The sequence below is a fragment of the Ahaetulla prasina genome, chromosome 2 (genome assembly GCF_028640845.1).
Source record: "Ahaetulla prasina isolate Xishuangbanna chromosome 2, ASM2864084v1, whole genome shotgun sequence".
In the NCBI taxonomy this organism is placed as follows: domain Eukaryota; kingdom Metazoa; phylum Chordata; class Lepidosauria; order Squamata; family Colubridae; genus Ahaetulla; species Ahaetulla prasina.
The window spans coordinates 22,887,017-22,913,749 of record NC_080540.1 but is presented as its reverse complement, the minus strand read 5'-3'; the positions used below and the strand labels follow the sequence as shown (position 1 = coordinate 22,913,749).

The following is a 26,733-nucleotide window of genomic DNA, read 5'->3' as shown; positions in this document are numbered from 1 at the left end:
GCATTACCTGGCCCTCCCAACTTCTCTTTTACAGCAGCCCCCAGCACCTTGAGTTTGCACCAAAAGATTTGGTGTGCGATTTCAGCACATACATGGGGTTGATCTCCATCCCAAGTTCAAAAAGTTTAGGCTGAAAATTGTCAGCCATATCCTTTCCAGGGGTAATACACACCACAGCATCTCTGGATTGCCTCTTGCAGCCTTTTAGTAGGCTAGGAAGTTTTTTTTTAATTTGTCAATCATAATAAGATAACAAGTAAAAGTATAAACATAAGTTGGATACATGAAAAGAGAAAGTAAAAAGGAATATTAGGACAGGGATGGTAGGCACACTGGTGCACTTATGCACGCCTCTTACAGACCTCTTAGGAATAGAATAGAATAGAATAGAATTTTTTTATTGGCCAAGTGTGATTGGACACACAAGGAATTTGTCTTGGTGCATATGCTCTCAGTGCACGTAAAAGAAAAGATATGTTCATCAAGGTACAACATTTACAACACAATTGATGATCAATATATCAATATAAATCATAAGGATTGCCAGCAACAAGTTATAGTCATACAGTCATAAGTGGAAAGAGATGGGTGATGGGAACGATAAGATTAATAGTAGTGTAGATTTAGTAAATAGTTTGACAGTGTTGAGGGAATTATTTGTTTAGCAGAGTGATGGCCTTCGGGAAAAAACTGTTCTTGTGTCTAGTTGTTCTGGTGTGCAGTGCTCTATAGCGTTGTTTTGAGGGTAGGAGTTGAAACAGTTTATGTCCTGGATGTGAGGGATCTGTAAATATTTTCACGGCCCTCTTTTTGATTCGTGCAGTATACAGGTCCTCAATGGAAGGCAGGTTGGTAGCAATTATTTTTATATATATATATATATAGGGTGAGGTCAACAGACGGTTTAAGCTTAAAGTTTTGGGGGTTTGGGGAAGAAACTACAGAGTCAGGTAGAGCATTCCAGGTATTGACCACTCTGTTACTGAAGTCATCTTTTCTGCAATCAGGTTTGGAGCGGTTTACCTTGAGTTTGTATCTATTGTGTGCACATGGATTGTTGTGGTTGAAGCTGAAATAGTCATTGACAGGTAGGACATTGTGGTAGATAATTTTATGTACTATGCTTAGGTCAGACTGAAGTCTGCATAGTTCTAAGTTGTCTAAACCCAAAATTTGGAGTCTGGTGGCATAAGGTACTTTATTGCGAGTAGAAGAGTGGAGGACTCTTCTTATGAAATATCTCTGGACTCTCTCTATTGTATTTATGTCCGATATGCAGTGCAGGTTCCAGACAGATGAGCTATATTCAAGAATTGGTCTAGCAAATGTTTTGTATGCTCTAGTTAGTAGTACAATATTACCAGAGAAGAAGCTACGCAAGATTAGGTTGGATTGTATTCCCTAGCACTTAAGCAGCCTTCAAATTTGCCAGCCTCAGACCACCTGTATCCTCTCCCTTCCTTATTTCTTAAATAAATGACAACAGTTTTCTAGACACAGACAAAAGTGCATACAGATATAGCAGTTTTTCGTCCTACCCAGTTCATTCCCTTCTTCTTTGCACGGCACACTTACTGGGAGATCTGGATCGGTTGGAGGAAGACCGGTGGCATGTTCAGCTTCATACATGTAGTAGTCCAAGGGCATACAGAAAAACCCTGGCTGCACATCATTGCACTGACGACCTATAAGGTGGGGCCGACAGGGACACTGGCCATCGTCCATGGAGCATCTGGAGACAGAAGGCACAACAGCAAAAATAAGCCTCTTTTAGCTAAGTCTTTGAACAACGTAAGTGGAGTGGAACTGGCAAAAAGCAGGCCATATTCAACAGTGCCAATGGCAACAGTGACAAGACAGGCTGTCCTTGACTTACGACCTCCGAGGGGACCAGAATTTCCATTGCTAAGCAAGGCGGTTGTTAAGTGAATCGCGCCCGATTTTACAATTTTTTTGTTAAGCAAATCACTGTGGTTGTTAAAAGAATTATGTGATCACTAAACAAAACCAGCTTCCTCCATCGCTTTGGCTGATCAGCACATGCCCCGCCCCCCGCGGATGCATGCACTGCCCCCACATGCCCCCCGCCCCCTCATAAGCGCATGTACCCCCCCAGACACACACGCACCCTGCCTCCCCACGCATGTGTGGCAGAGACCCGAAGACTAGCTGGCTGGCAGGAAGCGTACACACATGCAGGGCAGAGCTGAACTGGGGCGACGGCTCATGTGCCATGAGAGAGGGGGCTGCGTGCCACCTCTGGCCACATGCCTAGGTTCGCCATCCTGGCATTAAGAAGTGTCACGTTTTTTGCAGCCCGTGGCTCTCCCCAAATTCTCCAATTCAGTCTTGCAAAACGCAAAGGATGTTATCACAGCAGAAAGCCGAGGCTCCCACTAGTGGAGTGCCAAAATTCCACCCACGCCCACTCTTGCAATCCTTTTCTTGCCTTGCCATGTTTAGTTTTGCGATGGGAAAAACAAATATTTTTTTGTCTGCTTGGCTGCCCTAAGCCTTGTATCAGGTCATAGGACGCTACAAGGCAGCTTGCCAGCTGCAGAAAAAGGGGAGTGCCATGTTCCTGGAAGGTTCAAGGGGAAACTGGCCCACCTCCAAGTCTCAAGAAGTGTTTGCATCTTACATCTCAAAATATCTATGTTGTGAGTTGAGCTCTTGGCAGCTGAGTGGGAAGAAAATTAGCAGCTCCTCGGTAGAGGTGCTAGCATGAGAACCCAACCCCTTCCCAGCCCATAGAGGTGCTCAGTGTTGTGGGATGAATGGGCCAGGCATACAACTGAATGAACAGATAATCCTGAGCTTATAACCATCTGTGAAGTGACCACTCAAAGTTACAACGGCACTGAAAAAAGTGACTTATGATTGTTTTTCACACTTATGACTGTTGTAGCATCCCACAATCATGTGATCAAATTTCAGACATTTGGCAACTAGAATGTATTTATGATAGGTTGCAGTGTCCCAAGATCATGTGATCACTTTTTGCAACCTTCTGACCAGGGAGAAATGCTATCGGCTTGGAGCGGTTTGGACAAACCAGTATTTCTGATGATCAACTGGGCGACGATCAGCTGTGACGCACAATTTATATTAGCTAGAATCGTCAGATTTCCTGCTTTATAGCTAATCTAAATCGCGTGGCACAGCTGGTTTCCCCCCCTTGCTGTTCTACTTACCTTTGCAGACTCAGAAGGCTTCAAAATGTTCCTTTTTTAGCGCTGCATGGGTGCGCCTCAGGCACACATGGTAGCAGACTCACAGAACCGGTAGCAGATTTCAGAGGATTTTACCCCTGCTTCTAACCAACAAAATCAATGGGGAACCTATGTTCACTTAACAACAGTGTTACTAACTTAACAACTGCAGTGATTAATAACTGTCGCAAAAGGTTAGTAAAATGGGACACGGCTCACTTAACAACTGTCTTGGATTCCAACAGAAAAGTTGGCCTCCATTATGGTCATAAGTTGAATTACCACCTATATTTCTCTATGGCTTCATCTCATCAAATGGTTGGTTCACCCAACCAAAAAGGAATGTAACTTGGAGGGCACTAGGACACGGAGGAGAATTTTTACAGTAACTATTGCTAAGGTAAGCACAGCCTTGTGGGAGACACTGAGAGTGGCCCCCAAGGACTTTAGTCTGGTTCCTGGTGGCTTTCTCAGATTCATTAGGGTGTAAGTCATCATTTTGTGGAAATTTCACTCACGAAAGAAAGAAAGAAAGAAAGTCTCCAAGCTATATGAAATGGAAGCAATTCTACACATCTGTGTTAATTTGAACAAACAAATGAATGGATAAGCATTTGTCTAGAGACATTATTAGGTCATCACGACATTACGGTTCACAACAGTGCACAAGCATAGCAAGGAGTACCTTATAAAATCATAAATCGCATTGCTTACAATGAAATTTAAAAATGGGAAACCAGTTAAAAGAAAGTGAACGTAAAATTAAAAAATGTTTAAATGTATTTTTCATACCAAAATCTACAATCCCTAATTGTGCACAATGCTGAAGAATGTTAGTGCTGTTATGGTGAACTGCTTAAGGGTGTTGGTGTTATTATGGAATTTTGACCACCAGCCACTGAGGCAATTTGTGATGCTCTATTTTCAGGATCTGTCAATTCAGAATTCTCAGCTGTGGAGAAACAGACAGTCTCTCGGGAGCCACTTAAAATGTTTCCTGCTGCCCTTTGGTGTCTGCTGACTGCAGTCCTACCTATTGTCGTAGGCACCTCCGAAATCGCAAGCACAGCTTCGGCAGCCTGCCACGTCGTAGCTCAAACCCCAGTATTCAGGCTATGAAAGAGAAGGACCAACACACCCATTAGGGACTGGGCTCAAAACATGCACAGCACAAATCCAATTGATAAAACACTCACTCACCAAACACTGGTCGCAGTATTGCCCAGTGACAAAACGCTTGCAATAGCAGTCACCTCTGATCTGGTCACAGGGGCTGCTATCTGTGATGATCCCACGAGGGTCACACCTGCAGGCTGAGAACACATGCCAGTAATTTCCGTGGGATCCATGTTTGGTCTTTAAAAAGTGGAGTGGGCAACCTAAAACTCATGAGGACTGACAGAAGAGAATATTTGCACCTTAGGGTTGAACTGTGAGGTCTCTGGTGCTCTTTGAGCTTGATTGTTTTCTCGCAGATGTTTCATTACCCAGCTGAGTAACATCATCAGTGCTAGAAGGGAATGAGGTTTGTTTCTGCTTTCCTCAACAGATACATAGAGATAAACAATATCTACATACCCCATTTGGTCATGACCCGAACCTAATTTTGAAAATTTGGCACTTACAAAAAAAAATGGCACGGAAGGGGAAATTGGCTGTGTGGAAAAAAATTGTGATTTTTTTGGTCAGAACCCGATTTGGTTATAGTCAGAAGCGTTCATGGCTAGAGGATTCTACTGTATCATTAAAAGGAGACAATCAAAAAGCTAAAAGATTGCACCTCCTTGCAAGCAATCAGCATAGATAGAATAGAATACTTTATTGGCCAAGTGTGATTGGACACACAAGGAATTTGTTTTCGGTGCTTAAGCTCTCAGTGTACATAAAAGCTAAAAGTGATAAATCATGATCATAGTCATCGTAAGAATACATTCATCATAAATCATAAGATACAACACTTAGTGATAGTCATAGGATACTAATTAAGCATGCAACATAAATCATACTATGAAACTAAATTAAACAATATAAACCGCAAAGATATAAGCAACAAAGTTATAGTCATAAGTAGGAAAGGAGATAGGTCATAGGAAAGATGAGAAGAACAATAATAATACAGCCTTACTAAATAGTTTGACAGTGTTGTGGGAATTAGTTGTTTAGCAGAGTGATGGCATGGGGGGGGGGAAATGTCATTGTGTCTAATATAAACAGAGATTAATACCGAGATTAATACTAGACCAACAATCATTGGTAAGCAATATTTCAATCAAGGAATTACCAATTCTGAGAAACAATCAAACAGTAAACAATAGCCTAATGAAGGAACTAATAAGAACGCTACCACCAATATTGACAGAACAAGCCATTTGTATATAAACAGAAAGCCAAACCCCACATCCTTCTAACACTGATGATGTTGCCTAGTTGGATAATAAAACCAACTGCAAGAAAATAACCGAGCTAAGAGAGCACCAAGGACCTCACAGCCCAAGAATGACATGCAACCCTCTACTCTCACTTCACAGTTTGCAAAGCACCTCCAGATTGTGTTGCGATGAGGTTTGAGGCACACATTTCTCTGCTTAAACATCTCCCCTCCCCGCAAAACCCAACATAGCAGACTCAATGGCTGCAAAGTTAGAGGGAATACCTAACGGCTTTACTCCACCCAACATGGTACAACTTCAACATTCAGATTCTGCTAAGAGAATTCACGTAGTACAAGCTGTTTCTTCACCTTGCTCCAAAGAAGTAATTTCTAAAGAATTTCCATTCCATAGTTGTTTTGCCTACAGAAAAAAAACACACTAAAGAACAGGGAGTACTGTTTAAGTAAATATAGACAGATGGGTGGGAAATAATAGGCTGCATAAGAGATACTGGAAACTGCACTAATAAAGCCTGGTTTCTCTCTTAAGAAAGTGGGCACATTTGGAATTTTGACAGCATGTTAGAGGTTGTCTCAAAGAATGGCTGTCATGTTGGGTATGGCCAACTAAGCTTGGTTTAGACTTATCCGGAACTGCAAAAAATGACCCATTTCTACACTGCAAAGGGATTGATGGGTAAGCATAAGTTGCAGATGATTGCAGGCAGGCCAATGTGCACAACTCCTAAATCTCAACTATGTGTTGCGTGGAGATGTGCGTCCTGCATGCTCATTGGTTGATCTGAATTTGCATTCGGAGTCAGGTGGTTTGAGAGCCTCCCTAGCCAGAATATTAACATTACTGGAAGTATGAACGCAACAGTCTCCGAACGACAGGCGCATACGTTCCCTGGCGTGCAATCATGCTGAAGTCTAACCCCAGCTTTATTCCCATTTTATCTGAAGGCAAACAAAACACTAGGTTTCACTTTTTAAGAAATCTTCTACAAAGCCTCTTTGGGGACTACAAGGGCCCAGGCTCCCGATGCATTGCTAAAAATCTAAATTAAGCTTGATGCCGGTGCTTCCCTCTGCAGCGTGCTTACTTTTATATTCTCTTTTTTTATTCATTTTTTTTTTAATTAAAGCAATGCATCCTTAGCATATACCCATGGGGCGTGAGCAATGCGAAGCATGTTGGCTTACAAGGAAGTCTTCAGAATTACAAATTCTAGATTGCACAGAATAGCACAAGACCCTTGGGATAAAGCTGGATCGTGGTTTCCCCTTGTGGCACACTGGTCCAAATGTGCCAAAACTGACTGGCATATAGTCTCAGTATGATTAACGTTGATAACCTAATTTATACATTGTGTTAGTTAAAAGCTTTATGTGAAAGTCTTGATTGACCAAAGCCACGATAGATGGTGGAAGTCAACATCTATAGATCCATCAGGTGATGAATGCAACAGATGGAAGACTGAGGCTTGGAATATAACAGGATGAAATGGTAGTGAGGAGAAATGAATGAATGAAAGGAAATACATAAAAATAGATCTATTGCATACCCATGAAATTAAGGGAAAGGAGATAACTCACACAGAGAGGGACTTCTCAGGGCGCTGTCCGCCAAACAATGTCGGCTGGCGGCCCCCAGGGGAAGATCCTTCTCTGTGGGGACTCCTACTCTCTGGAATGAACTTCCCCCTGGTTTACGCCAAATACCTGACCTTCGGACCTTTCGCCGTGAATTGAAAACATATTTGTTCATTCGCGCGGGGCTGGCTTAAATTTTTTCTTAAACTGCTTAAATTTTTAAATTCTAAATTCTATTCATGTTTTAAATTGGGGTTTTTAGATTTTAAATATTTTAATTTTTCGGCCAATTGTATAATAAGTTTCTTAATTTAGTTTTTAATTGTACATTGTTTATGTTTTATCCTGGCTGTACACCGCCCTGAGTCCTTCGGGAGAAGGGCGGTCTAGAAATCCAATAAATAATAATAATAATAATAATAACTTTTCTACAGTTATTGTGCTCCACTAGGACTCAAGGAGTGTGATAGGTACAGGTAGTCCTTGACTTACAAAAGTTCATTTAGTGACCATTCAAAGTTACAACGGCACTGAACCAAGTGACTTATGACTGTTTTTCACGCTTACGACTGTTGCAGCAACCTCCCCCCCCCATGATCACATGATCAAAATTCAGAAGCTTGACAACTGGTTCATACTTATGACGGTTGCAGTGTTTTGGAGCCCTGTGATCCCCTTTTGTGATCTTCTGACAAGCAAAGTCAATGGGGGAGTCAGATTCACTTAATAACCATGTTACTAACTTAACAACCACAGTGATTCACTTAACAACTGTGACAAGAAAGGTGGTAAAATGGGGCAAAGCTCCCTTAACAAATGTCTTGCTTAACAACAGAAATGTTGGGCTTCATTGTGGCCATAAGTTGAGGACTATCTATAGAATCTCTATATCTGTAAAGCTACCCGGTTCCTCCAGACAGCCTTGTTACTTACGTTGGCAGCCAAGAGGATCGTTGAGGCCATAAAAGCCTTCTTTGCAGCTGTCACAACGCACACCTTTCACGTTCTCTTTGCAGCGACACTGTCCCGCAATCATGCCCAGCGTTGTGTCTGTGTGACTGTCACACACACCTCCATCCGAAGAGCCTGCTGGGTCACAGTCACAGGCTACGAGATGAAAGAGAAAAAGGGCGTATGTAATGGTGAAGAAATTGGTAAATTGGATAGGCAGAACAATGCCACACCACTATTATTATTATTTTTTTAGAATAGAACTTTTTATTGGCCAAGTGTGATTGGACACACAAGGAATTTTCCTTGGTGCATACGCTCTCAGTGTACATAAAAGAAAAGATACGTTCATCAAGGTACAACACTTACAACACTTAATGATAGTCATAGGCTACAAATAAGCAATCAGAAAAGAATCAATATCAATATAAATCGTAAGGATACAAGCAACAAAGTTACAATCATACAGTCATAAGTGGATGGAGATGGGTGATGGGAACGATGAGAAGATTAATAGTAGTGCAGATTTAGTAAATAGTTTGAGGGAATTATTTGTTTAGCAGAGTGATGGCGTTTGGGAAGAAACTGTTCTTGTGTCTAGTTGTTTTGGTGTGCAGTGCTCTATAGCGTCGTTTTGAGGGTAGGAGTTGAAACAGTTTATGTCCAGGATGTGAGGGGTCTGTAAATATTTTCACAACCCTCTTTTTGATTCGTGCAGTATACAGGTCCTCAATGGAAGGCAGGGTGGTAGCCATTGTTTTTTCTGCAGTTCTAATTATCCGTTGAAGTCTGTGTCTGTCTTGTTGGGTTGCAGAACCAAACCAGACAGTTATAGAGGTGCAGATGACAGACTCAATAATTCCTCTTTAGAACTGGATCAGCAGCTCATTGGGCAGTTTAAGCTGCAAAGCACGGTGAAGGCTCCGTAAAACCAACCCTCATTGATGGCAACTTCCAGAAATAATAATTTGTTGACCTCTCTCTCTTCAGGTTGAAGCAGCTTCAGGAAGAACCAGGGTTAACTTTGAGTTTTATAAAAAAAAATCATGATTTTTCTGGGTCCCTATTGATACTGGCCTGTCCATGTTTCTCTCATTTTACCCTTTAAGGCAGGGGTGTCAAACTCAATTTCATTCAGGGCTGTATTTGACCTCGGGGGTGGGGGGCATAGCCGGGGGGGCGTGACCAGCTTGATGTCACTTGTCACGACTCCATTTTTGGCCATGATGGTCTCCTGCAGCCCCCTGCCAGAAAAAATGGAGCTCGGGGAAGCCGCGCGCAGCCCACCTGGGCTCTGTTTTCACTGGCAGAGGGCTGCAGGTAGCCATCACAGCCAAAAACAGACCCTGGGAGGGCTGTGCATAGCCCTCCCGAGCTCCGTTTTTGCTGGCAGAGGCACCATGGGCAAGTCCTTCGCTGTTTCCAGGGCGGCCCCACAGGCCAGATCTAAGCATCCTGTGGCCCAGATGTGCCCTGCGGGCCCTGAATTTGACCCCCTGCTTTAAGGAGAAGACACATTCTTGGAGGAAAGGGCATTATACACAAACACACTGGAATATGCATTTTGGTTGTGCCTCGTGCACAGAAAAAGCAAAAATTTGGTTCTCTGAAGATGTCCAGGAACTAGATCTTTGCATTTTGCCACATATGAGCTTAGACTTGACATTGGCACTTTCTGGCCAACTGAGTATTATGCCATCACACTGAATGTCTGACCCCTGCAGATACCCCTGGTTAGGGGTGGCATTCACTTACCTTTGCTACCGGTTCACAAATGTGAGCGCGCGCGCCTCCTCCACACATGTGCAGAGCCTTCTGCACATGCGCAGGGAGTCAAAAACGGGACATGATGACATCCAGGCAAGTGGGAGGAGCTTCCTGCCGCCGGCGCTACCGGATCGCACGATCCAGATAGAACCGGCTGAATTTCACCACTGGCCCTGGTGTTGATATGTCATGAGCCACGAAAAGAGCCACGAAAAGAGAATCCAAAGGGAAACCTTGTGAGTAATTTCAGACTTTTGTTTCAATAAAAAGCTTGACTGAACACTGGATTTAGAACTAAGCCAAACTAACTGCTAAAGAAGATGATGGGATGGGATCACAGCGTGCAGAGTCATCCAGCATGAAACACTTTGTAGGGAGGCATCCGTGAATCAAATGCAGGGACCGTTGTGTGCAGTAATCATTTCTACTGAGTTCTGACAGTTTATTACATAATCCCCTTCAAGTCCTTTCCTCTGGAGGAAAGCTCCAATAGTATCTTACAAGCAACAGTGCCCTTCGTACAGATCAATACATCCTGGAAATGCTCAACATGGTAGCACCTGATTGCTGACAAGTTTAAAAATCGCTAGTAATTTAACCAATGGGGAATTTAAAACAAAGTTAGGGTCAAGAGAGCCAGCTTGATGTACTGGTTAAAATCTCAGGCTAGGAACCCAGAAACTGTGACTTTTTGTCCTGCTTCAGGAACAAACCCAGATGGGTGGCCATTAGGCCAGGGGTGAAATTCAGCAGGTTCTGACAGGTTCTGGAGAACCGGTAGCGGAAATTTGGAGTAGTTCAGAGAACCGGCAAATATCACCTCTGGCTGGTCCCAGAGTGTGGTGAGAATGGGGATTTTGCAGTATCTTTCCCCTGCCGCGCCCACCAAGCCATGCCAATAGAACCGGTAGTTAAAAAAAGTTTGGATTTCAGCACTGCATTAGGCCAGTCACTTTCTCTAAGCCCTAGAAAGGAGGCAATAGCAAACCATTTCTGGAAAACCTTGCCAAGAAAACTGCAGGGATTTGTCCAGATAATCTCCAAGAATTGGGGCCGGGATAGCTCAGGCAATAGAGAAGCCTGTTATTAGAACACAAAGCCTGCAATTACTGCAGGTTCGAGCCAGGCCCAAGGTTGACTCAGCCTTCCACCCTTTATAAGGTAGGTAAAATGAGGACCCAGATTGTTGGGGGGGCAATAAGTTGACTTTGTAAAAAATATACAAATAGAATGAGACTATTGCCTTATACACTGTAAGCCGCCCTGAGTCTTCGGAGAAGGGCAGGATATAAATGTAAACAAAACAAAAAAAAAGAATCAAAGCCAATGGGGGGGGGGGAAGAAAAGAAATGGTCAATGAAAGAATGGAAACTTTTCAGTTCTACAGAGTGTTTCCCAAAGCAATTGGCAATGCCACTCACTTTCAGCCATGTACAGATTCAGATTACTTCCTCTTTGCTCCTGAGGCATGTAAGGAGAAAGTGACGCACGATACTTACAAATGCATGCCGTTTTGGCCCTGATGTCAGCCAGTGGGTTGCGGTAGAAGAACGGCTTGCAGCTCTGGCAGTGACGGCCCATGGTGTTGTCCTGGCACTCATCACAGACCCCACCGCTGGAGTTACCTGTAGCCAGGTAGACGGCTATGTCGAAGTGGCACCGGTGGGAGTGTTCGTTGCAGTTGCACTCTGGAGAGAAGACAGGAAAGTGATTTATTTATTTATTTATTTATTAATCATATTTATATACCGCCCTATCTCCCGAAGGACTCAGGGCGGTTCAGAGGCAACTAAAAACATATAAATACAGATTAAAATAACAATTAAAAAACTTATTCTAAAAGGCCGAATGTTTAAAAACATTATAAATAATAAAACCCCTTTAAAACCAATAAATTTAAAATCTAATCCAGTCCTGCGCAAATGAATAAGTGTGTTTTAAGCTCGCGGCGGAAGGTTCGGAGGTCCGGAAGTTGACGAAGTCCTGGGGGGAGTTCGTTCCAGAGGGTGGGAGCCCCCACAGAGAAGGCCCTTCCCCTGGGTGTCGCCAGACAACACTGCCTAGCTGACGGCACCCTGAGGAGTCCCTCTCTGTGAGAGCGCACGGGTCGGTGAGAGGTATTCGGTAGCAGTAGGCGGTCCCGTAAATAACCCGGCCCTATGCCATGGAGCGCTTTAAAGGTGGTTACCAAGACCTTGAAGCGCACCCGGAAGGCCACAGGTAGCCAGTGCAGTCTGCGCAGGATAGGTGTCATACGGGAGCCACGAGGGGCTCCCTCTATCACCCGCGCAGCTGCATTCTGGACTAACTGCAGCCTCCGGATGCCCTTCAAGGGGAGCCCCATGTAGAGAGCATTGCAGTAATCCAGGCGAGACGTCACGAGGGCGTGAGTGACCGTGCATCCCGGTCTAGAAAGGGGCGCAACTGGCGCACCAGGCGAACCTGGTAGAACGCTCTCCTGGAGACGGCCGTCAAATGATCTTCCAGAGACAGCCGTTCATCCAGGAGGACGCCCAAGTTGTGCACCCTCTTCATCGGGGCCAATGACTCGCCTCCAACAGTCAGCCGTGGACTCAGCTGACTGTACCGGGATGCCGGCATCCACAGCCACTCTGTCTTGGAGGGATTCAGTGGCCTGCATCCCACTCGTGTCCATTCTCCTCCATGGATACCAACCCAAGACAACCCCCTGATCTAGCAATGCTTATAGCAATAGCAATAGCACTTAGACTTATATATTGCTTCATAGCACTTTTACAGGACTATTTACGCGGTTTACAGAGTCAGCCTGTTGCCCCCAACAATCTGGCTCCTCATTTTACCCACCTCGGAAGGATGGAAGGCTGAGTCAACCCTGAACTGGTGAGATTCAAACTGCCAAACTGCAGGCAGCCGGCAGTCAGCAGAAGTAGTCTGCAGTACTGCACTCTAACCACTGCGCCACTGTGGCTCTTATTCCAGTGGCACCTAAATAAACGGTGATGCAGATTGTCATCTCCCCTGAAACGTGGGATCCTGAATAGTCTCAAGTCATGACAGCTGTGCTGCCCTCATAGGATGCTCCAAAAAGCAAGGCAGCCAAGCCATCAACTGGAGTGGAGAAAGCTTCAAGAGTTTCTGCAGTGGGATTGGACGCCCATCTGAAAGAGGAGGCTCTCTGCCTGGATCTTGGGTAGATGTGTGATTCAGGATAGTATACAGGTGGTCCTTGGCTTACGACCAAAATTGAGCCCAAAATTTCTGTTGTTAAGTGAGAAATTTGTTAAATGAGTTTTGCCCCGTTTTACGACCTTTCTTGCCACAGTTGTTAAGTGAATCACTCCAGGTGATAAGTTAGTGACCTGGTTGTTAAGTGAATCTGGCTTCCTCATTGACTTTGCTTGTCAGAATGCCGCGAAGGGCGATCACATGACCCTGGGATGCTGCAATATAGCATTCTTGAAATATTCCCATCGTTCAGTTGCATTTGCTTCAGCCGGGCCTGGGAAAGTTTCCTTGAGTGCTTCTGCAAATTCCTCCACTTTGCCCTGATTGTGGGTCTTGCTGATGTCAATTCGTGGTCTTCCTTCCTTCTTCAAGTGATGCAATCTCTTTGTTTGCAGTTTTATTCTGCTGCACACCAAGTGGTCTGTATTGCAACTAGCACCCTGATAGCTGCGTGTGATTGTAATATTGAGAAGGTTGGAGTGCCTAGTAAGAATCAAGTTGAGCTGGTGCCAATGTTTCGATCTTGGATGTATCTAAGAGACTCTGTGTTGAGGCTTTTTTTTAAAGTATGTATTGCTAACACAAAAACTGTAATAGCAGCAAAACTCCAACAGGCGTTGGCCATTTTTGTTCATCTTCAGGGCCTCTGGTGGCTCAGCAGACTAAGTCTGTCTGTTATTAACACAGCTGCTTGCAATTACTGCAGGTTCAAGCCCCACCAGGCCCAAGGTTGACTCAGCCTTCCATCCTTTATAAGGTAGGTAAAATGAGGACCCAGATTGTTGGGGGCAATAAAGTTGACTTTGTATATAATATACAAAAGGATGAAGACTATTGCTTAACACAGCTGCCCTGAGTCTTCGGAGAAGGGCGGGATATAAATTCAAATTAAAAAACAACAACAAATCTTCCCGCCGCCGAACTGACCTAAACTGGTGGGCCAAGAACTATGATCTGCTCCAACTCTGGCATTAAAATCACCAAGAATAAACAGTGGTTCTTTCTCAGGGATTTTCTTGATAGTAACAGCCAGATGGTCGTAAAATTTATCTTTGGATTCTGCTGAAGATGATCATGTCAGTGCATCTGCGCTGATAAGAGTAGCCAGCCCTGCTGATGAGTGGAGCTCATGAATTATTGTTCCACCTGCTGCAGGGAGTTTAAAGAATTCTGTCTATGCAGCTTCATTCACCAGCAGGGCTGGCTACTCTTCACTTAACAACTCCCATAACAATTGCAATGATTCTCTCAATAATCATGGATAAAAAGATTATAAAATCGGACATGATTGACTTAACAAGCCCCTTGCTTAAGCAATGGAAAGTCTACTCCCAATTGTAGTTTCAAGTCAAAAACTTCTTGGACAGTTTAATAAATCAGTAAGTACATCCATGAGTAAACTTTTCCAGGGCATCTGGTCTTGGCTATGCAACCATCCAAAGCCGGTGATGTTACCATGTGCATCACAGACTGATCTCCCAGTAATGACACCCCACGGGTTTACTGTGCAATCCCTGACTGCGCCATGTAAGCACGATGGCCTAGCCTTCAACTCACACCTTTGCAAGCATGTGGATCGTGGACCTCAGCTGGACTCCAGGGCAAGTCCTGATAGAAATCCTTGCAGAACTCACAGTTGAGACCTTTTGTGTGGTGCTTACACACACATCGACCATGGATCTGGAATAGAGGAGACAAAAAAAATAGATTTATGAGGCTTTTCACACCATTTAGCGAGAGAGCATCTCCCAGCATAGAGGTATTTTTTAAAATGAGCATGAATTCCTATAGTTGGTGCACTGCAGAGGACTCCTGATACAAGCTAAGCTCAGGGATGGGCTGCTGGGGGTTCACAGGGGTTTGGGAGAACATCTAGCTAAGATTCTGTGCAGTTCAGAGAGCCACCAAATCCCACTCCTGGCTGGCCCCGCCCACCCATCTCCTCCCCTCCTAGGAGTCCCCATGAGGCCTGTTTTGGATGCAAGTAAGTGCAGGGCGCCTCCAGAGCCTGGGGAGACCGTTTTTGCCCTCCCAGAGGCTCGAGGAAAGACTCCGGAGCCCGGGGAGGGCAAAAAGCCACCACCCGCCCCGTGGTGCAGGTGGCTGACTAGGCCAGGGGTTGGCAAACTTAAACACTCATTTGGACCCATTTTCCAATGAAAAGAAAACACCAGGAGCCACAAAACCCTTCCCGTGCCTGCCTATTTCCTGAGCAGCCACAAAACTAGCATATGTAGTTGAATTAAATGTTCTGTTTTCTTCTGAAACTTTTCTTTTCTTGGATTTATCCATGGTTGGCTATCGAGAGTCGAAAAGCTCAATAAATCACATGCCAGTGCGTGTCACACATTGGCGGTTGTGACTCATATTTTGAGCTGCAGCAGAGGGATGAAAGAACCACATGCAGCTCCAGAGCTGCGGGTTGCTGACCCCTGGACTAGGCCATGCCCACCATGGTCACGTCCACCCAGTAACCGGGCAGAGAACCCCTTGCTAAAATTTTTGAAGCCCACCCCTGGCTAAACTCACTTAAACTTCATGTGGTTACCCATTTCTCATCGCCCTGATCTTCTTCTTGCCTCCCACTGAGCAACTTACCATGCCTTCAACCGGGTTAGCTGATCCTGTGAACGGGGCACACTCGGAGGCATGTCCGTAACAGAAGCAGCTCCCTCGAAGCACCATCTCATATACCGCGTAGTAATATTTATGCAGTACTTGGTGTCGTGAGTCTAACAGGTTGTCTCCCAGGGTATGCAGCTTTGTGAAGTTCACCCGCAAGTTGGTGACACGTAACAAATCTGGGCAAGAGAGGAGCAGTAGTTTAGCTTTTACAGACTCTTCAGCCTCCCCTCTTTCTATCTTCTTGCTTTTCTCCCTCCTTCTTTTTTTATGGTCAGGGTTATCAGGCAGGGAGCACAATGATATAACTACCACCTTTTCCCAAATGTATCTCTTCCAAAGTGTGGAATAAAAATTCCCATCACATTCCCAGGGTAACTTGAGCTGAGATGGGCAGCCTACCAATTTTATAAATAAATAAATAAATTGGAAAAACTGGCATGTACAGTACTGTGCTATCATAACCTAAAATAAGCTCAGTTAAATTAACCCGAATGCCAATCCCGTTTGAGAGGGCTGTCAGACTGCCAAGTTGACCAGAATGGAAACAGGACAAGATGAGCTAATTCGATTTTATTATAAGGCTACATTGATAGAATCTTGCAAGTCTGAAAGTGCACATTTCCCATCATCTCTTTTTACTGCCTGATTAGTTAGGGTGGATCCTCTCTAAGTTTCTTTCTCCGCTCAGTACTCAGATGTGGGCTTCTCCCTCTTTTATTTAATTGTTCCCTAGGCAACATCTCTTTCCTCCCATCTACCAAGGTTATTCCCACATTCCACTATAGCCGTGATGACGAACCTACAGCACGCGTGCTGGAATGGCACACAGAGCCATCTCTCCTGGCACACAAGCCATCGCCCGTTGCCTTTCTGGGTTCCGGTGCGCCAACCAGCTGGTCTTCATGTGCACAGGGAGGCCAGAAACTGGAAAAGCAGCTGTCTGGTGTGCATGTGCATGCCAGGAAGATGATATTCTGGTTTACGGCATGCACATGTGCGCCAGACAGCTGGCCTTTGCGCACGCATGCGCCCCAGACACCAGAAGCCCAGGTGGCCTATGTGCATGCGTGCGCCAGAAATTGGAAGATCATCTTCCCAGCGCATGCATGCCCACCAGGAAGCTGCTCTTCTGGTTTCCAGCATGCGCATGCAAGCTAGCTAGCTGGTTTTCTTGAGCGCATATGCACCAGAAACTGAAAGCCAAGTGGCCGGCGTGCATGTGTGTGCCGGAAACCGGAATATCATCTTCCCGGTGCATGCTTGCGCACCGGGCGGCTGCTGTTGTGTTTTCCGGCATGTGTGTGTGCTCACGCACATGCGCACACTCCCGTTTCGGCACTTGGTGCCGAAAAGGTTCGCCAACACTGCACTACAGTGATCTTCCTCATACTAGTGATACCTTTTCTTTATTAAAAAGCGTTCTATGACCTTACCGCTCATTCCCATATTTGCTTGTTTGGGGCATGAGTGGCTCTGTGAGGGTGGAGGTTTGCTCTCTGAGCTTGTGGGTTGGTTTCCAAACATTTCATTACCAGGCTAGGTAACATCATCAGTGGAATTTAGAGAAATTCTGTTCTGCTCCCTAGATTCCACTGAAGATATGCTGTACCTTGGTAATGAAACATTTGGAAACCAACCCATAAGCTCAGAGAACAAACTTCCACCCTTATCCCTCACTTGAGCTACAGATTTTTGCCACTATCGCAAGCATGACTCTGTCAATATCTAAAGCCTTGGCAACATATTTTAATTGTCGTGTCCCACTCCTCCGCTGACGGCCGGGTCAGGGAAATCCGAATCAGGCTTGCCTCTGCAGCTCTGCCCAAAGTCCTAGCAAAGTCCTCAGAGCAGGCAGGAGACCAGAAAGTGACTTCAGCAAGATAAGTTCGACTTTGCCTGACTCAGAGACTGCCAGAAAGCAGATCCTTTATATAGGCCATGGGGTGTGGCTCCATGACTCAGCACTCATTAAGGCCTGCCCCTCCCTTCCTTCTGTTGCCTCTGCCTATCCAGTCTTCTGATGCGAGGGTCACTCCAATCAGCAGCTGTTGGAAATAAACTTTCCTCAGGCTCACATGCTGTGGAGGAGGGGGAGGGGTCTAGTTGCTCCGTTTGCCTGGGCATGGAGCCAGGGCTGGGGCCAGGGGGTGCTCCCTCCTCTGCAGCCTGCTTGGGCATGGAGCCAGGGCTGGGGCCGGGAGATGCCCCCTCCTCAGCCTGTCTGGGCATGGAGCCAGGGCTGGGGCCGGGAGGACATTCTTCAGCGTTCGGAAGCAGATAAGCAGACCCCAGCTGCGGTGAGAGCGGGCAAGACACAACATTAATCCTTGGCAACATTTCTTTTCAATTCTCGGACACTGTCTCTTCCTTACTTCCCGTTGAAGCCATACCTTGTATTTCCTGGCTGTAGGGGTCTTCTACTTTCACAGCTGGATCTAGTACCTTGAAAATGACCTGCAGAGAAAAGTTAAAAGATACATCTAAGTTTTCCCTAACTTCCTAAGAGTATACAGGTAGACTTCGACTTACAACCACAACTGAGGCTAGAATTTTGATCATAATTTGTTGCAGTCGTAAATCTAGTCAATTTTATGATCGCTTTTACAATGTCTGGAAAGCAAGCAACCATGGTTGTTAAGTGAACCATGTGATCATTAAGCAAACCCAGCATAGCTGATGGGTTCTTTTCCCCTGTTTTCTGACAACAAAAAAGTCAAAAATCCCAGTCACATAAACATAGGACACTGCAACCGGTCTTAAATGTAAGCACCTGAAATGAGATCATGTGCCCATGGTGTGTGTGTGTGTGTGTGTGTGTGTGTGTGTGTGTGTGTGTAGCAGTTGTAACCTTCAGGATGGGTCATAAGTAGCATTTTTTGAAGTTCGTTGTAACCTCAAATGGCAATTTATGCAACCAGTTATAAGTCAAGGACAATCTGTAAAGTCATTGAGTTCTTTTTATCAAGATCAATGTCCAAGGGAAAATAGTGAGGGCAAGGCTGCTATATAAATTAGACTGGGTCTAATAATAATTAATCATGTTAGCCCTTCAAAATAAGAAATCCAAAGTAGTGAATAAACTACCTAAAACATAGAAAATACATCTTTTTAAAAGCTGTGTTACACAGACACAAAACCCGGCATGTCATAACGCTGTCACTATGAAAGGGGTTCTCATATTTAGTGGTACCACAAGGCACCAAATTTCAAAGAAGGCTGATCTTTCCCATCACCTTAATATTACAAATTCAGGAATCTGCCCTAAAAAAAGACAACTGAGCTAAAGTTAAAACGAGCCCTTGAGAAATACAGGAGTTTCGAGATGGGGAAAAAAAATCTGCCATGTAAAGAATTAAGTTTGTGCTGAATAGCGTATTTTGATATGAAAAGCCTAAGAGATTTCGTCCCAGCTGCTTTATTTAGAACTGAAGATATCAGGAGAAATTCCTTGATATCTCTCTGGCATGTGGATAGGGAAACTATGAATGCTTAGAATATTTTTTTTCTTATTTTAACTTGCACTTTCTTTTAACATTGTTGATACGGTAATTCAACATAGAAACTTGGAGCCCAATTCTGTCAGGGTTATAGTTATGTATCCAAAACCTATTGTAGGTAACCTTTGACTTTTAACAGATTCCCCACAAGCTACTTACGACCTGATTTTGAATGTTATGACAGCTGAACACAAACACCCTTCAGTTGCATTATCACATTTTGGATGCTTGGCAACCTTTACGGCAGTTTGTAGCATGCTGTGGTCATGTGATCACAATTTTTGATGGGTTTTGCTGGTTTCCAGCATTTACTTTTGGTGCCATCAAAATACGATAAAGTAGATCAATTTACTTTGATAAAGCAGATTAATTTAATTACCATTGCATTCTCTTAATGACTGTCACAAATATGTTGTAAAAAATTAGAGCTCATCACATGGTGACTCGCTTAATGATGCAATGTTCCAGGCTCAATTACAGTCATAAACCAAGGACCATTTGCACCTGTCAGATCTGCTCTGGTCTTTCTGTCCTACACTTCCTAGATGAGGAGCAAGAAAAATGTGACATTCTGGTTTAGCTGTAATCTATACAGGTAGTCCTTGATTTACAACAAATGAAACAAAATATTACAAAAGTTATGACATTTATACTTACCAAGTTACTTACTAAGCACATCTAAATTATATTAAAGTAACCAAAATATCTTTACAATCCATAAGGCATGTCACAACTTTTGTGAACCCCTACTGTTTGGAAATTGAAAGTTGAAAAATTTGACATGCCCTAAAACAATTCATTTAGTGATCATTCAAAGTTACAAAAGCACTGAAAAAGTGACTTTCACACTTATAACCATAGCAGCATCCTTGTGATCACATGATCAAAATTCAGATGCTTGGCGACTGACTCAGTTGCAGTGTCCCAGGACCATGTGATCACCTTTTGTGAATTTCTGACAAGCAAAGTCAATGCGGAGGCCAGATTCAGTTAACAACTGTGTTATTAAAAATTTCAGTGATCTATATATATATAAAAATGGCTGTGTGTGTGTGTGTGTGTTCCAGCATAAGTCTGGAACGCCTCGAGCAATTTTAACCAACTTGGTACACAAATGACTTACTCTCTGGAAAGAAATAATGTGGGGGTAAAACACTCCTAACACCCCTTGGTTTGTGTGTCTGTGTCTGTGTGTGTGTGTTCCAGCATAACTCTGGAACGCCTGGGCTGCTGAAATGAAAAGGAATGAATTATATCTATGTGCATTTTGAATTCAAGTTCTGTTAAGATACAGCCTGTTGTGCCTTAAAATGGCTTCTGCTGTACAGCACAGTGCAGTTGCCATGGTAATGTCTTCAAAGTACTCCTTCCTTGATCGGGATGCCTTGTGCACGGTCACTCATGCGCTCGTTACCTCTCGCTTGGATTATTGTAATGCTCTCTACATGGGGCTCCCCTTGAAGTGCACTCGGAGGCTTCAGTTAGTCCAGAATGCAGCTGCGCGGGTGATAGAGGGAGCTCCGCGTAGCTCCCATATAACACCGCTCCTGCGCAGACTGCACTGGCTGCCTGTGGCCTTTCGAGTGCAGTTTAAGGTGCTGGTTACTACCTTTAAAGCGCTCCATGGCTTAGGGCCTGGGTACTTACGGGACCGCCTGCTGTTACCACATGCCTCCCACCGACCCGTACGCTCTCACAGAGAGGGACTTCTCAGGGTGCCGTCCGCCAAGCAATGTCGGCTGGCAGCCCCCAGAGGAAGGTCCTTCTCTGTGGGGGCTCCCACACTCTGGAACGAACTTCCCCGGGTTTACGCCAAATACCTGACCTTCGGACATTCCGTCGCGAACTGAAGACACATCTTTTTATTCGCGCGGGGCTGGGCTGGCTTAAATTGAATTTTATCAAATTTTTAAATTCTTATTAACTAATTTTAAATGGGGTTTTTAGCTCACTGTATATTTTAATTTTCAGGCCAATTTTAAAATAAGTTTTTTAATTGCATTTTAAATTATATATTGTACTGTTTGTTTTATTCTTTTATTCTTTTATTCTTGCCTGTACACCGCCCTGAGTCCTTCGGGAGAAGGGCGGTATAGAAATCAAATAAATAAATAAATAAATAAATAAAATAAAATAATGGGGCTCCCGCTGGTAAGGGAGATTGGTTCTTAAAAAAAACAAACCAAATACCCTAGGCCCTCAGCTTCAAGCAAAGAGGGCAAGTTGTTGGGGGAGGTGCCTGTTAATGCAGATAATCACCTCAAAGGCTGATCCCTGAAGAATTTTTCCCAGGCTGTTGGCCTGGGCAACTAGTCTCTAATTCTCACCACAGTGGTTGAGTCAGTCCTTTTCCTGAATAATACAGGATTGGGATAAATAAATACCTGGGCAACGCTGGGTTATCAGCTAGTTCACTATAAATGGTGGCAAGAAAGGTTATAAAATGGGGCAAAACTGATTTAACAAATCCCTCACTTACCAACAAAACTTTTGGGTTCAGTTGAGGTCATAATTCAAGGACTATCTGTATAAGAACTTAACAAGGGGTTCTCACAAACCAGATGAAACCAATTCCCTTCAGAGTCATACTCCCAATTTAAGTTCAGTATTCCCATGGCTACTGTTTGATAAAATTTTAAGACTAGACTTCATCCAGTTATCCCCAAGAGATTCATCTCAAAAATCTAAGTAGACTTTACAGCTTTCCAAGTTCAGTTCAACAATTGTGGCTGTCTGCATTCATACTCAGAACTTGAGATTTTGCATTCCTTTCTGCTGTTTAAAAATTAATCTGAATGTCACATTGATCTTTCTATTCAGTGAACACAGTGAACTATATTTCAATGAATCAGACCATTACTTTTTCTTCACTCTGTATTATCCACTCTGACAGGCAGCCACCTTAAAAACCTTCCCAATTCTTACCTAAATTAAATCTAGAATATCCCGCCTGCAAATTATGTTTGCTGTCGGATTTTAGCCCTTTCTCAGAGCCAAGTATCTGTTTGCATTCTAGTTCCATTCATCCTAGTCCAGAGAGACAAACTGAGCTATGAACGAGCTTGTGTTGCTAGAGCTGCATAGAAAACAGTGGTGAATTTGGGGAAGGGATTTAAATCTGGCCAAGTAAATGAAGACTGACTGCTTTTCTTCCCCAGGTTATTCATATAATTACAGAGATACAATTCCAAGTGACATTGCCAACTGCATTTCATTCTATTGCCCCAGAATAGCACTGACTTCACCATAGCTGGAGGGCTCAATCTCAGAGTATCGCTCGTCGCACATTGCTTGATTGACATGTGTTGGGATCTGAGTAGGAACAGCTGGGAAGAGCTTGGAGCAATTGAAGGCAAAGTAGCGATAAACTTTCCAGCTTTGCCCAAAATCTGATGAACGCTCAATAAGCATTGCTGCTGGACGGAAAGTCTGAAAGAGAAGGAAAAGAGGAGTTAATCTGGAGAACATTTGTCGTTATTCTAGCTAATTTCCCTGTACACCATTAACGGATGATCTCTACATTAAAATGTCCAAAACGTACATGAATACTAAAGCAAGTCAGATATTTGGGAACAAAAGAGACTGACTTTTCTAGATGCAAGTTTGATTTTCATTCACTTTTTCCCCTCAGACCCTCTGTATATTTTATTCGTTCATTCATTCATTCATTCATTCATTCAATTTCTATATAATACAGTATGTTTCCATGGTATAATGGAAGAGTTTCAACGACTGGCATAAGAATATCACACATTTTTATTTTACCAGCATTTTTCTTACATATTTCTATCCGTGGAATACCTTCTGGACATGTCCCAGGGGGTTGAGTGTTAATTTGACTTATAACACTTTTTTTGGATCAGATGTTGTAGTGATTCAGGGAGTCCCAGTAAATAGAAGGGAAGGGCCTGTCGTGTTTTAGTGGTCATCCACCCACCCCTATCAGGTTTTGACTGATGATTAGACCCATCTAACCCTGTGATATAGGATATCTCCTCCCATAGTCCCAGATCTGCTTGGGGGAGCAACATATGGATGTTTCAGCCACATCCAGGGAAATCCACCAATTGCTGCATCTAACATCCTTCCTGTTGAAGATTACTTCAGCTTCAATCACAACAATACACGAGCACACAATAGATTTAAGCTTAATGTGAACTTGATTGCAGAAAATATGACTTCAGTAACAGAGTTGTTAATGCCTGGAATGCACTACCAGACTCTGTGGTCTCTTCCCAAAATCCCCAAAGCTTTAACCAAAAACTATCTACTATTGACCTCACCCCATTCCTAAGAGGTCTGTAAGGGGTGTGCATAAGAGCACCAGCATGCCTACCATTTCTGTCCTAATGTTCCCTTTGATTGTATCCAATTTTGTATAGTTATTACATACTTATGCTTATATATATGCTTATATATCGTATAGTTATTTGATGCTTATGCTTATATATACTGTTGTGACAAATAAAATAAATAAATAAAATAAATAAACATGCCCTGCAATGAATTGTTAGGGTAGTTTCACTCACTGGCCTCATTACGAAGCACTGCTGAAATTGGTCACAGGAAAAGAGCAAAGTTATATCAACATTGTGCTACTCATGGACTAGAGGATCCCATAGTAAGCTGCTTCTTCAGATGTGCATTAAAGGTAGTTTATTTTGAGAGTCTCTGGAATGGAAATCCCAGCAATCCAAGACAGTATGCTGATGACTGACTTGAGGTTATGGCGCTGTGGTCCAACAAATCTGAGAAGAATCAAGTTGATTCTACAGATAAACAATATCCATATACCCTTCAAAAGAGGTAATCAAAAGCTAAAAGGTGTTGTGACCTAGGCCCAAGTAGTTATTACCAGGCACAATAAAGCCTATTTTATTAGAAGAGCTGAGAATTACTTCACTCTCAGCTTAATCCAAATTAATTCCAAAACAAATCCTTCAGAAAAAGACCTTCGGCCTTATCACAAACCTTTGTCTTCTTTGGCACCCTGCCAAAGGCTTTTCTTGGCAAAGCCCTAAGAAGCTCAGAAACAAGAGACTAGAAACAATTGTAGCAACATTGCTTTTCTACAAAGAGCCGTTGCTGCTCTTTTAAGGCTTATAGGTGGGGCCAATCATCTCCTGGCCTTACTCCCGAGTTGTCCTTTCTGCTCTTTGCATGCATGCACTAGGAATAGGCTCCTCCTGTTGCTCTGCCTCTCTGCTGTCTGCCTCTGGAGTCTCTGGAGTCCGCGCATCGCTCCCAGATGGCCCTGGCCCCATCTCTGCCTCCAATGCAGAGCCCTCATCTGGGCGTTCCCCTGACTTCAGGACTGGCCCATTGTCCTCCTCAGCCTCCTCACTGTCTGACTCTGCTGCCAGCTCTGCAGGCTGCTGGTGGACCACAACAAAAGGAAACATAAAAGCCACCCAGAGTCACCTTGTAGGGGAGATGGGCAGCATAGAAATTTTAAAAAGAAATTTTAAAAAAGACCAAATAACTGCCTCACCAGCAATCAACACCCAGATAAGCAGAGATTAACACCAAGATTAATACTAGACCAACAATCAAGAAGCAAACAACACCCCAATCAAGGAACTACCAAATGAGACAAATAATCAAACCATACACCACAATTTAATCAAGGAACCTCCAAGAATGCTCCCACTAACACTCATAGGGCAAGCCCCTTGTATATAAAGAGAGTAAACCCCACACCCTTCTAGCACTGATGGTGTTACCTAGTTGGATAATGAAACGTCTAACAAGAAAACAATCAAGCTCAGAGACCACCAAGGACCCCACGAATCAAGTGGGGGGAAAGAGCACCCTAGTTTTTGTGCGTAAAACATATTGGGGAGAATTTTAACTGAGGAAGGAAGTAGTGAGGACATGGATACAGAATAGGCAAAGATGCTTTGTGGGGCACTTCATGATCCACTCAGCCTAGATTAAAAACAGAAATTCCTGCTGTGCTGGGTAACATTTGATTGCCAACTTAAAGGTTAAATATATTATTGTATTAACATGTATGAGTTTCACAAATGCAAATAGCCATTGGGAATGGATGCGTGGAATAATAATCAAGTCCGCAGCAGGCAGGGAGTTATCTTTAAACTCTTCCCTGCTCGTTGGGGTTTTTATGAAAATCACTTCTCTAAAAAGAGAGGGAATCCTCCATTGGCACAAACTTAAATTGGCCCAGAAACCTAAGTATTTGCAGAAAGGAACATTAATTTAAACATCTAATTTTTAAAAGAAATATCAGAAAATATAACTATGCAATACTTTCATCAGATACTTTTGCCTCCTGTGAAGGCAAAACATCTAATATCCTCTCTATTGCATCTGCCGATTCATAGATCTTCAGTACAGTACCTTAAATTTCATTATGAGGTGAGTAAAGTGGAATTCAGCTTCCAGGTCCAATCGAATGCTGACCTGCTCTACACCTGGAGAGGGACAAAAGACAAAAATTAGACCTTTCCCAAGAACTGCTCAAGTAGTCTTGATATCTTGTAATGCTCAAGAAAGCAGGGACTTGCTATCTAACACCACCATCCTTTTTCTAATCCCCCTCCATTTATTAGTCTTCATGAACTGAAGGGTGAGTGGGTGCAGTAGGAAGTCTAATTTGTCATGGCAGCTTCCCACCTGACTGATAAGCTCCATCATTCAGGATTCCAAATTGTGTGTGGAGATTCCAAGAATCAGGTTCTCTTCAGCAAACACGCATCTTCTAACCCAAAGAGAACAGCACAGCAGTATGACAAAAACGCAGCAAAAAAGCTGAATTTAGATAACGTGTTTGCGTTTCCTCTGGTCATGTATGGAGGAAAAAAATCCTTCATAAAGTTTTGAGATAGCTCTCATCATATAGCACATTCTGAGAGACAAAGTGTCTCAGATACAAAGGATGCTGTCACCAAGCATCATTCTCAATTCTTACTTGTATGCCTTGATTTAATGTCTCAGGCTATGATCAGATTTTCTCCTGGGGGTGGGGGTTTCTGGAAAAAATAGTATCATAAAGCTGCAGATACATTAATTTTTCTAGTACTCTGCTCTAGTTTCTGTAATATTCTCCACAAGGCTTCAAACTTGCAAAAACATCGTTCAATAAGAGACCAGCATTCTGGAGAATGTCTATCTATGTGGTTGTTAAGAGTTGAAACCAACGGTGAAATGTAAATTTTTTTACTACTGGTTCTGTGGGCGTGGCTTGGTGGGGGGTAATGTGACTGGGGTGTGTGGCCACCTTTTTTTTTTTACTTTTAAAAGCATTTTTTTCTACTGCTTTTAAAAGGGTCTGACGATCCCAGCTGAGTTGCCTGATCGTCAGAGGCTTTTGTTTTCTTCTAAACGCATTTTTTTTGCCTTTAAAAGAAAAAAAAGCCTATGACAATTAGGCAACTCAGCTGGGATCGTCAGAGCCTTTTAAAAGCATTTTTAACAACCTCTTTGGTCGAAGAGGTTGTAGAAAAAAATGCTTATAAAAGGTTATGATGATCCCAGCTGAGCCCCG

At 43.5% G+C, this 26,733-nt stretch overlaps 1 protein-coding gene across 1 annotated transcript in view; it reads right to left on the bottom strand.

The window, feature by feature from the left end:
- The window catches only part of LOC131191804 (laminin subunit beta-1-like), a 123,130-nt gene that overhangs the window by 57,262 nt on the left and 39,135 nt on the right, over positions 1-26,733 (bottom strand). The window contains exons 5-14 of the mRNA XM_058170287.1: positions 25,587-25,660; positions 22,467-22,655; positions 18,120-18,183; positions 15,703-15,905; positions 14,664-14,784; positions 11,397-11,585; positions 8,113-8,286; positions 4,413-4,525; positions 4,246-4,325; positions 1,576-1,732 (exon numbers count right to left, since the gene is read on the bottom strand). Of these exons, the coding sequence (XP_058026270.1) occupies positions 1,576-1,732; positions 4,246-4,325; positions 4,413-4,525; positions 8,113-8,286; positions 11,397-11,585; positions 14,664-14,784; positions 15,703-15,905; positions 18,120-18,183; positions 22,467-22,655; positions 25,587-25,660 (1,364 nt within the window). The remainder of the gene's footprint in view (positions 1-1,575; positions 1,733-4,245; positions 4,326-4,412; positions 4,526-8,112; positions 8,287-11,396; positions 11,586-14,663; positions 14,785-15,702; positions 15,906-18,119; positions 18,184-22,466; positions 22,656-25,586; positions 25,661-26,733) is intronic.